The sequence below is a fragment of the Terrapene carolina genome, unplaced genomic scaffold (genome assembly GCF_002925995.2).
Source record: "Terrapene carolina triunguis isolate 2854851 unplaced genomic scaffold, T_m_triunguis-2.0 Scaffold97, whole genome shotgun sequence".
NCBI classification, from domain to species: Eukaryota; Metazoa; Chordata; order Testudines; family Emydidae; genus Terrapene; species Terrapene triunguis.
In genome coordinates, this window is record NW_020664448.1 from 4,395,371 (window position 1) to 4,409,456 (window position 14,086).

Consider the following 14,086-nt stretch of genomic DNA (forward strand, 5'->3'; position numbering starts at 1 on the left):
TCTGTCTTCTATGTGTTTTCTGTAATGTGTCAAACATACTCGGATGCACGATAAAGTAATTATTCCTTATACTCCCCTGTCTGTCTGTATCTGCTGTCTTATGCTTAGATTGTAAGCTCTTTAGGGCAGGGACCATCTCTTTGTTCTGTATTTTTGCACAGTGCCTATCACAATGGGCTTCTGGTCCATGACGAGGGCTCTTAGGCACTACATAATACAAATAATAATAAATCAATACCAAAGTCCCAGTGTGACAGTGGCAACAGGCCCGACATGCAATTGTGTCAAACGCTAGTTGATAAAGGATTGGACGTAGCCCGTCAAGTGTTGATTGCCCATATCTGTGTCGTATCAAAGTGAAATCTTAGCCAGAGGAAGTTGCACACTGAGACACGGTGCTTCCCCTTACCTAATTGTGACGTCTGTCTCAAGACCATCCCCACCGTGTTCAATCGTCTTCTGAAATGACATCTCCGTGTTTTCTGGAGCCAGCTAGGAAGATGACATAAAGGAATGCCAGTTTCGACAAGCGCCAGATGACTCCCAAGGATACTTTCAGTTTCTTGGTAACCACCCCTGCTGCTCCGCCCCACTGTGATAGCCAGTAAAGGTCACTTTGTCCAACAGCTGAAAATCTGTTTTACTTGCTTCATGCCTTTAGGTCCCATCAGGACTCTAGGCGCATCCAGCACCCTTTACAAATCTCCTGGAGGGCAGGGCAGGGCAAGGCCCAAACCATCAAGCTCTTCAGTCAATCGATAACAGAGTAGGAGGCTTTGTTCAAGTTACATCCCTCCTTAAATCAGTACATCCAAGGCAGAGTTTGACTTCACCTCTGACCCTTCCTCTTTCTCTGTTGCTGTTGACAGTATCCCCACTCTTCCCATTATACAGGCTTGTAGCCTAGAGGTCAACTTAGGCTATTTCATCACAAATCCAGGTTCTCACCAAATCATGGTGCTTCTTTTAAATGCCTTCCTTCCTCTCAGCTCCAACCACCAAGAGGATAGTCTGCCCTCTAGTTATCTCAAGCCTTGACTACAATAACCTGCACCTCCCCGGCCTACCAGTCAGCCACCCAACACATGGCCACCAAAATCATCTTTGCACCACATCTCTGCCTTCCTCCACCTACTTCACTGGCTTCTTATCTTCTTCCACATAACCTTTAAGCTTCTCATCATCACCTTAAACGGTCTTCCAGCTTCTGCCTCGTTCTCGTGCTGTGAACTATCCAGGGATAGTACTTTGCCCAAGAGTCACTCTGAACTGTTCCCCTTGTCTCCTTCGCTCACTTCCACACTACCCACAATGCCTGTGGTTTTTTTACCTAAATCATTGGAAAACTCTGGTGCACTGATGGTGCTTGGTAATGAAATCATGAGGACTTTTTCTGCATGCAAATCCAAAACAAAATAGAGTCCCTTGATGCCGTCAGAGGCTGACTGCATAACTCTTGGGGTGAGGGTGGGGAATCTGCAATACAGATCATGAAAGAATGATACCAAACATCTTCCCCCAGACCTACCATTGGTGCTCCTCTGTGTCCAATGAGGGCTGGTTTGGGCCCCAGAGTCCCCACCTCTCTGATGCAGGGAGAGTACATCCCCAGAGGTATTAAGAAAAGAAGGACAAGGATAGCCAGGTATGGACCAATAATTATTGCCTGAATCACTGAAAGAATGCAGAAGAGGAAGGCTAGAGTTAATTCATTTGATAACTTAGGAGTTTGCCCCAGGGCTTGACTTATATCAGAGCTGTTTGCCTCTTGGGCCAAGTCTGGTGTCCTGAATCACTAAATCCTTCCCATCAGTCAATCCCCTTTTCTGTACCCCATGCATCTCTCCAAACTATGCCCTGTGCCAGTCTGTCTAGTGGTCAGAGCAGATAACTGGGATCCAGCCCTGCTGGGTCATATTTTTGGTTTGTCTCCTAACTTGCTGTGGCACCTTCAGGAAGTCACAGTCGGTGCCTCAGTTTCACTATCTGTAAATATGGATGTAATAAGATTTACTCGGATTCACAGGAAAGAGCCTGAGACGGTCAATGCTGTTTGCAGTAAAGGCGAAATATTATTCGTTGTTAGATGGATGATATGGTAAGAGGCATTTAAAAGTTTCATTTACACTCAAAAGCAGGATGATGCAGTGAGGAGCTTTCTCTGCACCACTCTCTTTGTGCATCCTAGAGGGCGAACGCATCCCTTTGAATTCAGCTCCTTAACAATGGTTTTCCACAGCAGGATTCATTTTGACCTAGGTAGATTGGCCTGCTATGGATCTCAGCTCCATGGTTTTCCTCAGGCTGTGTAGTTCAGAAGTCTGCCTATCCACACATCTAGATGTGGCCCATCACCATGGCACCTGAGCACCTCAGTGCGCAACTATTTGGGGATTTTCACTACAGATAAGAAAATAGCGCCTCTGAGAAGTTATTGCCTATGGACCAAGCTTCCCATTAGGTACACTACCTTGGAGAGCATCCCATTCCCCACCCCAGGCATGCTGTTACAGTGAGACCGCTTTGGATGTGCCCTGTGGGGATTCCCACAAAGGCACCATACTGACTGAAATCCCTACACTGCAGTGGAAGCTACATTCAAGCCAACCATGTCTGTGTTCCACATGGTCTCCCATCAGCTGAGGACCTTAATGCAGAGAAGTAGAGTCGGGAGAGGTGAACCAGGAGTACAGCATTTTAGATACAAATTAACATCTACTCTGAGGTATGTGGGTGTCAGACTGAATTGCACCGGTGAGAGCTGCAAAGATCAGGGGCTCCAGTGTGAATGTTCAACATCTGCATTTGCTTTGGATACTGTCGCTGAGTAATGCTCACAACATCCCTGGCAAGGAGGCAAATAAGTGTAACCGTTTTGCAGAAGAGGAAGGTGAGTCAGAGAAAAAGAGTGTGTGCCAGGGCCAGGATTCATACTCAGGAGTTATTGACACCTGGGCCTGCCCTTACACTCCTAGACAACACTTCTCTGAGCTGCACATCAGTCCTTGGAACATTCCAATAGAGAGGGGGGAAAGTCTCCTCACTAGCGCATCAAGCTTCCCTGCCATACTTAGGGCTACACAAGGGACTACAGTCACTTGCTCCATCTCAGGTGGGTTCTTCTGAAAGCCGCTTCTATGATGTGGAGTGACTGGACAGGCTTTCAGAAGAACCCGCTTGAGACAGGATTGCAAGCAAGAGCCAAACACAGAAGAGGATTGGCAGCCTTTCCCGCCTGGCTTACAGTTCTAGCCCCATTTCTGTACATGCCTGAGAACATCAGGGCTTGTGCTAAACCCACTCAGGCATGAACAATTTGCAAAACAAAGGGGCAATTATGACTTTAATGCTTGTCACAGTGCGGAAAGCCATGGCAGAGAGAGAAAGCATTGTTGCTGAGGGGTTTAAAATACAAAGATGCAATTCTTCCTTTGTTGTGGGTTAAGGCGGGCATGGGGGGGGTTGCAAATATTACAGCATCATAAGTATTAGACACAGGGGACAGACTGGATGACCTAATTTCTAACAGAGCAGTTTGTTTTCTTATGATGTCAGTCACAGTGTTTCTTATGTAAGGAGCAAGGTTCTCCTCAGGCCCCAAGAAACAGCGAGGCTGTTATTTGCTGAGAGCCTGTCATGTATTCAGTGCCGTCCGTCCAAGCTAGAGACACAGCCCAGCCTCCAAGGAATCAATCCTCTGGAGACAAGACAGATCGGACATGCTGGACACCACTTGCTCAAATCTATGGAATTTCTAACTTGCTAACCGGCTTTGAGGAAGAAGCATGTTTTAAGGTGCTGGTGTTTGTGTGTCCCTGAAGGACGGATGTGGGGGAGAAATGGACTACCTGAGCTGCCACTCCTGGCACTAGGGCTACCATGAATGTCGCTGTTCAGGGCAACCCCGCGTGTATTCCCCCTCCGTAGTCCACCAACGGCACCCACTCCTAGTCTCCTGACTCCTCAGCCATCACTTCTCTTGGGTGGAGACCTCTCTCCTGACCAGGGTTTTCCAGGCTGCACAGTTCCCTGCCTACAGTGTGATATTCTCAGCAAGCCAGACTGCCTAAACAGGCCAACGTCTGCATTTTGCTTTCTCTCCAGAAACTATGAACAGCTGTAATTGCCAGCAAGTTACCACACAGCTCTTTATAAGCAAGCACATTTGTTCTTAAGGTGAAAGCATTGCAGAGAAAACATTAAAAACAATACAAGAACCAACATGCATGCTACTAAGCTTAGCAGAGATCACCCCAACCCCAGCCATGGGCTTTGGCAGGAGTCAGTCCTTCAAACCCCACAAAGTATTTTTGTAAGGTTTCAAGTTGATAACAGCCTTAGCTCAGAAGTAGCACCCCCGTGAATAGTTCAGTCTTTCCTTTATAAAGCATGGGCCTTTGATGTTGGCCTCAAGTAACAGGTGATCAGCAGACAGTGGCTCACTCCTCAGGGCACAGTTTCAAAAGGCAGGGGGAGCGGTTCCTAACAAGAGGTGGGGAATTTGCGTTCACCTCCTCCTAGATATTCCCCAGGAAAAACCACTTAACCCATTTTGTTCCAAGGGTCCAGTCTTGTCTGGCATATCCAGTACAGTTGTTTGAACCCCCAGGTCTCACATCTGACACACCTCCCCCCTCAAGAGGCTACGTACAATCCTGGCCCACAATAATCCATAATCCATTCGTTACATACAATGGACACCAAAGATACTTAAACTTAATTCAATAAGGTCTCCCTGGAGAGGTGGGCTGCCTGAGCTGCCATACCTGGCACTAGTGCTGCCATGAACTCTACCCTGACCCCTGCCTAGGGCAGCCTCCAGAAGACACATCTCAGCAAGCACAAATGGGGCAGAGGATATGACCCATGTCCTGTTCCCCGCTGCTATTGCATATTTGTATATAGTGATGAGCTGCTGAAGTTGCAACAAGGGGCTCCTATAACAATCCCTCCCATTAAGCCCTGATACAGCTATCCCTCCCCTCCCCCCGAAGTGCAGGGCCGCAGTAAAATCAGTGGGGCTCTGACTGGTGCACATGGCTCAGTGTCTTGGGCTGTTTAGAAGCCCCATGTAGCAAGGACGCAGGTGTCGGCAGAAAGGACAGGTGAGGAGCTGGGGCTCCTTGTCATTCATTTTCTCCCTCAGACAAAAGTTCTTTGTCATTATCTCAAGCAAGGAAGGGAGGCAGCATCACTGGGCAAACAAGCATTGGTGCATTAAGTGTGCTAGCTGGAAGGGTCCACCCCTTGATACTGAGTATATTGACAGACTGATGTAAGAGCTATGGGCACTCTGAAAATCAGTCTGTTTTAGGGTGTCTCAAGGCACACAAAAATTGAGGCACACAAAATTGTTACCTATTTTTGAAAGTCTTGGCCTATATCCCCATCTCTCCCATTTGCACAAAGCAGAGCACAGAGGTTCCAGGTGGAGGCTGCACCTGTAGAGCATAAAGCAGAACTACTGTACCTTTTTTATTCATTCGGAAGGCATGCAAAGCCACTGGCCAAGACAGAAGGACCATGACTGCTATTGCACCTATGTGGAGATAGGGAGCTGTGACCTGGAAGGGAGACAAGAGGATTGCTGTGAAAAGCCAATTTATGGAAACAAACAGCTCTCCTAATACTGACATAGTCGAGCTAGTGCACCACACACAAGGGATACTGCTAGAGGTACAGGCAGTTTCCCCCCAATCTTACATTTGGCTTGGGCCCTTTGAGAACTTCGTGGCAGGTCAGCTGAAGTATACTGATGTGATCCTCAAGAGTCCATCAAGCCTGCTCCTGAGTCAGCCAAAGAGGATGCAGGATAGCAATGCAAGGCACTCCTTTCCTCCAGGGGCTGAGTGCACCATCCTGAACTCAACTTCTTCTCTCAGGCTTGGTTCTTATATGGCCCCTCATCACCGTAGTACCTGAGTGTCTTCCACCAGACAGTCAGGCCATTCCAGCTAGAGTCAGTTTCAACACTACAGTATGAACATCACCAGTTAGGAAGATCACACCACTAATTACACGATGACTCACTTGAATGGTAATGTTTAATATCCAGCTGTACTATCATACTAGCTAGTATAACTGCAGCAGCTGATTACTCCAAATATGCGTCTAATCCTTTTTCCAATCTCGCTAGACTACTTTATTAGCCTCACTAATATTCTGCAACAGCCAGTTCCACAAATTAATAATGTACTTCATAAGAAGTATTTACTCTTATTTATTTAAACAAAGCACTTGATCTCAGACTAGAGTGTTTAGGTCCATTGTATTTAGAGCTAATTGTATTTCTATTTATTTGTTTGTTTCAGCTTCAAATTTGTAACCTTGGGAATAGTCTTCATGCTTTACTAACACCAAATAACTGATTTATCAGATTACTGTTTTTGAAGGACAGCTCTAGCAATTGTAATTGATTTCTCTGATTGTAAAGGTTAAACAAGCACTCAAAAGCTCAGATGCTTCTCTGAATTTATCATAAATGTGCAAAAGTGGGATGGAAATCTGAAAGAAATATGCTGTTTTTTGGCACAATGGGAAATACTGGGCAAGATTTTCCACTGAGTTATATGCTGGTATGACTCCATTAAAGTCAAGGGAGTCAGTCCAGCAAAAAACTAGAATAGCAGACAATCTGACCCATAGTGAAATCTGAAATTACCGAGGTATATGGTAGGGAAAAAACATTATCCAAATGTAACATGGTTGTATGTTGCATCCACAAAAGCACCAAAGCAGTCCTAACCATTTTGCCAGCCATGGTAGAAAATGTTTTTAACACCTTCCTCATGCCCAGCAGCCAAGCAAAACAAAAAACAAAACCAAAAAAGGAAGAAAAACTCAGTCAGCCAATCATTTGAGGAGAGGGGAAGAGAAAGGCTGGCCAAAAATGCCCAGCAGCACAGCAGTGTGGTAGAGTTCCCTGGGAGTTGTCACCCATGGTGATGGCCCTGCTTGCCTGCCCCTAGAACTGGCCATCTGCATCCCTCTACTGGCTAATCCATATACAAAATAGCAGCCTACTATGGATGAAAGCTAATGGAGTTCCTCCTTTAGCTGAAGCGGTAGAGGTGTCTCCAGCACTAGTTTCAAACTCTCCTGACAGCTTGTGGAAGGAATCATTGCATAAACATTGACAAAAACTTTTAAATAACATTTTAGTTCAAGTTTGATTCCAGAAATAGGTAACAGCGGATGCTGGCTCATTTTTTCTGAACAAGTTTAGTCCAATCCTATTTCTGAACCCAAGGACATTCGATGGAAGAGATTTTCTAGAACTGGCTCGAAAATGCTATTTTCCTATCACAGGAAATTTTGACATTTCAGAATTAGTATCCAATCCAATTCAGAACAGAAAGTGGAAATAAAAAATATCACACAACAAAAAATTCTAAAAGGTTTGAATTGTAAACATGGAAACAATTGTTTTAAATATTTTTGATTGAAACAATTCAGCATTTCAAAATGAAAAATGGAGTTTCTGATTGACATTCTGAAACTAAACAAAATTTTTCATCCCCATTCCCCTGAATCAGAAAAAAAATATGTAGTCAAAATGGACATTTTATGGAAAATTTTGATTTTGATGACACCGCATCCCTGCCAGAAAAATCGTATGTGAACAAAAAATCAGCTGTTTCCATATTTTCCATCTATTTCCAGTCAAAGCTTTTGTTAACAAGTTGTCTTTTTTTTTATGTAGAGCTTCCATGCTCTTACCTGAAATGACAGGCGGACGGTTTTCCATCGAACTCCCCACAGTTTAGAAAATACACTGATGGCAGCTATGGAGAAGCCCAATACCAAAAAAGTTCCAATCTGCAGAGACAAATAGGATATTGCCTGGCTTCAGAATTAGCCTATGACAATTGCAATTCATATTTCTGTGTACACTACAGTTAGCTACTCTTGTATGTGGGTTATAAAGATGACTTGGATTCCATAGGTATAGAGTATTTTCTGTCTTTATGAGCTAGATCATCTGAACTGACCTAGCTGAATTAGGTTAGGTCTACACTACATTGTAAATCTGGCCTCAGACTCAGGTTTGAGCCCAAATGGACCCCAACCATTCACACACAAATCTTTCTGACTCAGGTCAGCCAGCACTCAGGACCCAGGTCCGAATACACAGCTGGGGGAGGAAGGGTCCAAGCCAGAGTCCCTCTGTGACTCGGATCCAAGCCCTGTCATTTTGCAGTGTGGACACAGCTCAAGCGGCAGAGTCAGAAGGTCTGCATGGTGCAGTACGGATGTTAGCATTGGCTGTCAGACCCCCAAGTCCAGCAATCGTAAACCCAGGTTTACAATGCAGTGTGGACGCTAACGCATAGGCTTGGAAACACCAAGTCCACAAATGTGGGTTCCACAGACGTGAGTTTACAATTCAGTGTAGACATACTCTTAGAGGCAAAGAGACCTCTAAGGAGAAACACTGAGTGACAGATCTGTCGTTAACAATGGCTAGGTTATCTCTTTGGTCAGGGATGCTACCCCATGTTCTGGGTGTCTCTAAGCCTCTGACTGCCAGATGCTGGGACTGGATGATAGGAGATGGATCACTTGATAATTGGCCTGTTCTGTTCGTTCCCTCTGAAGCACCTGGCATTGGCTATTGTTGGAAGACAGAATACCGGGCTAGATGGACCATTGGTCTGACCCAGTATGGCCATTCTTATGCTATCGATTTTGGCCAAGGATGTCTCAGGTCAATCACCTAAGGCATGTCAGTGCTGCAATGTAAATGCAGGCTTCAAACTCAGGCTCAAGCCTAACCCCCTTTCCGTATACACGCCAATCACAGTAACCCAGGGTTTGGAACCAAGGTCCCAGGACTCCACGAGGTGGAGGGTCCAAGCCTGCCTCAAGCTGGTAGCCAGGGTTCAAGCCCTATTGCTTTGCAGCATAGATGCAGCCCCACTGTGAGTCTGCTCTGAGAATGTGCCCAAAGTATCCCATAATCCCACGGGGCAACTTTCTTTGTTCTCCAGACAGTCAAGTTTGGTGGCTAGTCAAAGGGCTACAGCGGCCACATTTGGGGATGGTGCTAGGAAGTCTGGGATATGGGTGGGTGGACTTGGGCCTGCATAATGTGTACATGCTGGAGCCTCAGGCTGGAACTCAGGGTTCAACAATTCCTAACCTGGAGTTACAAATGAATGTAGATTCTCAAGCCCTAGGTCAGGGGTCAGCAACCTTTCAGAAGTGGTGTGCCGAGTCTTCATTTATTCACTCTAATTTAAGGATTCCCGTGCCAGTAATACATTTTAACGTTTTTAGAAGGTCTCTTTCTATAAGTCTATAATATATAACTAAACTATTGTTGTATGTAAAGTAAATAAGGTTTTTAAAATGTTTAAGAAGCTTCATTTAAAATTAAATTAAAATGCAGAGCCCTCCGGACCGGTGGCCATGACCTGGGCAGTGTGAGTGCCACTGAAAATCAGCCCGCATGCCATCTTTGGCATGCGTGCCATAGGTTGCCTACCCCTGCCCTAGGTTAACAAACCCAGGGTCGGCTAACCCCAGTTCTACTAACCCCGGGCTTACATTGCAGTGTTGACATACCTGCTATTGGCTGGCTCAAGGCATCACAATGTCAAACTCAAATTATGAGGGGGTGCTAATATCACCTGTAATCCATCCTGATTTTTTCTCTCTCTGGGTGATTTTACCAGTGAATTTTAGGGTTGGATTGGCTGACTTGGAGAATTACATTCTCTGTCTACCCAGGAGCAGATACAAAAATGATCAGCAGCAGTACACACTTCTTCATGCTGCTCCCTACCACATGTACTCCTAAATCAATTGGATTTAAGAGCACTAATTCTCACTTTCTGTCTGCAGAGATGTCAGCCATTTTGTTTACAGAGTCACTGCAGCCAGTTACAAAGGAGATGCATACATTGTGCTCTCTCCTGAAGCCTTTCCTTTTGTTTTTGTTGTTTAAATTCCTTAGCCTTGAAGAGAATAGTCATGTTAGACTGAAGATGTGTTTTGGTCTTTGGGTAGGGAACCATCCCATAATTGTTGTAAAGTGTGGATACAAAAGTTGCTGGAATGACTCAAATATCCCACCTTGTGACTCCAGTGCAGGTACAACTGCTGACCTTCTGATAGCAAACACACTGCTAGAACCTGGGAAATCAAATGGAAAACCATCACATTATAACATGGTTAAACACTGCCCAGTGACTTCAGTCCTCAGGATTAGAGATCTGTGAAGGCAGATGTAGAATTATATTGCATAGAAAAGTCACTTTGAATGAAAATTCCCAAATCTGATATTGCACAAGGAGGAACCATCTATGTGCTATACCAACAAAGCCCTGGCTGGAATGATTTAGTTGGGGATTGGTCCTGCTTTGAGCAGGGGGTTGGACTAGATGACCTCCTGAGGTCCCTTCCAACCCTGATATTCTATGATTCTATAATTATAACACTATTTTCTTCCCATTCTTCCCATTATGTCAGTTTGGAGTTGGGATGTACACAGTTCAATATGACCCTAATCAGCCCTAATCTGTCTGACCACAGCTCCCTATTAACCAAAAGTCAGTCATGCTCCCTGGTAGCAAATGTGCACTGTCCTCTACATACCCACTCATCCAAACCCACAAGCTTCTGGAGATTCCCGTTGTCTCAGTAACCCACGCGGACACAGCAGATCCATAAACCTGAGCACTGCTTGAACTACAGGCCCCAGTCCACCAGCTTAGATGCAGCAGAAGAATCATAAACCTCTCCATGCGGTGTAGCCACCAGAGGAGGACAAATAGCCACACTGCGTTAGCATGTGGTTACATCTTCAAACCCCTTTGGTTGATCAGGTTTGTACTGGATATAGGAAAATATGATCTATTGCCCTTAGCACCACTAAGACCTTTTTTCTTCTACCCAAGTCTGGAATTATACTGCAATTAGACCATCTCTATCCAACTTTCGGGGCGAGGGGGGGGGAGGAGAAAATTGGTCTGGGAAACGGATGGCTGTTGAATTAATTGAAGCTGGATGTCTGGAAAAATTACACTGAAGTGGACAGATGGAGAGGATCTTTGCAAAGACAGTAAGTGCTTTGTTGTGCGATGCTTTGCTCAGCTAGAGGGGACTGGTGGAAAGAAGAAAGTTTGCAGCAGTGATTCAGAATAAGTGAGGAGAAGGCCAGGGCGCTGTGGTCGAAATTAGTCATTAAGGGAGATGACAAAACACTTCCAAACAAAACCAGTGCAACTAGAGCTGGCTACCAGTCACACAGAATTGTTCCACTCAAACAAGGGCTTCAGTGTGTTCAGTTCTTGGATGGGCAAGCCATCAAGGTAGATCAAGGCAGAAACTTTGCTGATCTGCTTCCCTACTGGAATCACGCGCATCACATGATAGGGAACAAATGGACAACATGCCAGCTTTACTTGGAACCTTGGCCAAAACCACTTCCCACAAAAATCTCACAGTTTTTTCCATGACAGAGACCATGGAAGTTCAAGTCAGCATAGTTCAAAGTCAAAATAAGACACTTCCCCCCCCCCCAGCCCCCCATCAGTTGGGGGCAATTAACCATTGAAAAAGATTGCCAAGTGGAGTGGTAAATTCTCCATCCCTTGGAGTCTTTATGTCATGGCTGGATATCTTTCTTAACGATATTCTATAGTTCAACCACCAGTGGCTGGGCTAGACACAGGAATCACTGCATGGAAAGTCTATAGCCAGTGTTATGCAGGCGGTCAAAGTAGATGATCATTATGGTCTCTTCTGGCCTTCCCAGCTATGAAATCTATTAGATCTCTCTCTCTTCATTGATCAGCACATTGACCTAGGTTGGTTCAGAAGTAGACCAGACCCAGGTAGGGAAACAAGCTTGGTTTACTGCAAAATATCATGTACTGCCTTCCACCAAGCACACAGTTATGGCAATGAAGATATTTACAAGGGTAAGGTGTCAGAGTAAGATAGACAGGGATAGTTCTGTATATGTTATCTACTAATTACAGAGAGTATTAGGAGCTTGAACTCCTGGGGCCTACTAGCAACTCTGCCAGTGACTTGCTGTGTCTCCTTGGGCAAGTCATTTAACTTCCCTGGGCATCAGTTTGCCCATCAAGCATAATATATTAAACTACCCTTCAGGGCTGTTGTGTTGAAAGGCTGGATTACTTGCACTGGAGATCTCTGGATGAAAGAACAGGACCATACCGTCAGGAATACAGATTTATGGGAACACACGTTCTTTGCCAGAGGACTGTTTTAGTTCTCTCACACATTTCCTCTTGACCCAGACCCAAAGACAGAACTGGACCCTACATTGCTGTACCAATTCTCTTCTGCCCCTGGATGCTGCACTCACCCACGCTGCCTCTGTTGCTTCTTTCGCCATGGACAGGCACCCAGAAGGGGAGTATATTAGACAGGCAGGTAGACAAGGGAATTCCTGGCCCGGTGAGGCAGGGCAGGACTGGCTCTGGCTGAGAGTCCCAATGAAGCCCCTTCCCCTGACCAGCCATATACTCTTCTTCCTCCCTGTCACAGTGCCTCCTATAGGTCTCCTCAAACTCTTCAGAACTGGACAACTGAGAGTTTGGTATTTTCCGTTGTTCTGGAGGGTTAAAATGTGGCTTAACAGCCCTGTTTTTAGGCACACGTACTGCAAGGCACTTCTTGTCGCCCTGCAGCTTCAGAGACCCCAGGCCCTGAGCCAAGTCTCAGGCCACTCTAATTAATCCCCCTTGACACAGAAAAGACAAAATCTTGGCCAGTCACACTCGCGCGCACGCGCATACACACACACACACAGGCAGCATCAGCAAGGCAGCTTCATTGCTTAAAGCTGATCTGGCAAATGGAAATATCAGTGCTGTGCTCTCTCTTTGACATGTTCAGGCTTTGTAAAGAAAACCTAGAATTAATTCTTAGTATTATTTTTCCCTGAGTTTTTTAATCTTGGAAATCCTTAGACATGTGATAAATGTCATGTCACGTCTTCCCTGGCTTGGAAGACCTACTGAATGGCGGTGGGAGCTTATCCATCCTTAACAGAGAGAGATTTTCTTCCAACTGTTGGTTTGGCATGTGAGTTAAACAGGCATTAATAAAAAAACAGCAAATGGAGAGGTTAAACACTCTTGCAGAAAACCCTTTCATTTAATCAGGCTTCACCTGCCTGGGTAGCTCTGATAACAGAATCCTGCTAGTTTTCTAGTCCTCCATCGTATTTCTTCCTGGGAAAACAGGTAGACTAGACATGAGGTGCTAAAAAAAAAGCTGCAACCACCAAAACATCCTCACACTTTTTGAGGTGGAAAGGAACCCTTCAGACTACATCGATAAAAATAAAAACCCCTCAAAGAACAAAAAAAAACAAAAAGAGAGTGTGGCCACAAATCCATTTTATTTTCCTTCACAGGCCACTTTGAAGGCCAGGAGTTGCCTCTTGGCAATGGCTCACAGCACACACTGTATGGCCTTGTCCACACTAGAAAGTTGTCCCATTTTAGCGAAATCGGTATAGTTAAAGGGGGAAACCTTCCCTGATGTGGATCCAGCTATATCAGTATAGAGTATCAGAGGGGTAGCCGGGTTAGTCTGGATCTGTAAAAAGCAACAGAGAGTCCTGTGGCACCTTTAAGACTAACAGATGTATTGGAGCATAAGGTTTCGTGCGTGAATGCCCATCCAACGAAGTGGGCATTCACCCATGAAAGCTTATGCTCCAATACATCTGTTAGTCTTAAAGGTGCCACAGGACTCTCTGTTGCTTTTTATCAGTATAGAGGTGCCTTATACTTGGTACAGCTATTCCTGTATGAGAAGGAGAATAAGGCTTTGTCTACGCTGCCAATTGAACGACAAAACTTTTGACGTTCACAGGTGCTTAAAAAAAGGCCCCCCGAAAGACAAAAGTTTTGCCACGGCAAGTGGCAGTGTAAACGGCTCATTGTCGGCAGGAGCGCTCTCCTGTCGACAGCACAAACGCCGCTCGTAGGGGGTGGAAGTATGTTGGCCGCAAAAGTGCCAACAAACAGCAATTATACTGCCTGACTTTTAGCAACATGGTTGTGTCGACACAGCCGTGTCGCTAAAAGCTGTGTAGTGT

The 14,086-nt window shown here is 45.3% G+C and overlaps 1 protein-coding gene across 1 annotated transcript in view; it reads right to left on the reverse strand.

Annotated features, from left to right (window-relative positions):
- GDPD4 (glycerophosphodiester phosphodiesterase domain containing 4) overlaps positions 1 to 14,086 on the reverse strand; it is a 46,745-nt gene that overhangs the window by 16,516 nt on the left and 16,143 nt on the right. The window contains exons 4-8 of the mRNA XM_024200643.2: positions 10,078 to 10,137; positions 7,720 to 7,818; positions 5,471 to 5,564; positions 1,529 to 1,674; positions 410 to 492 (exon numbers count right to left, since the gene is read on the reverse strand). Coding sequence (XP_024056411.2) covers positions 410 to 492; positions 1,529 to 1,674; positions 5,471 to 5,564; positions 7,720 to 7,818; positions 10,078 to 10,137 — 482 coding nt within the window. The remainder of the gene's footprint in view (positions 1 to 409; positions 493 to 1,528; positions 1,675 to 5,470; positions 5,565 to 7,719; positions 7,819 to 10,077; positions 10,138 to 14,086) is intronic.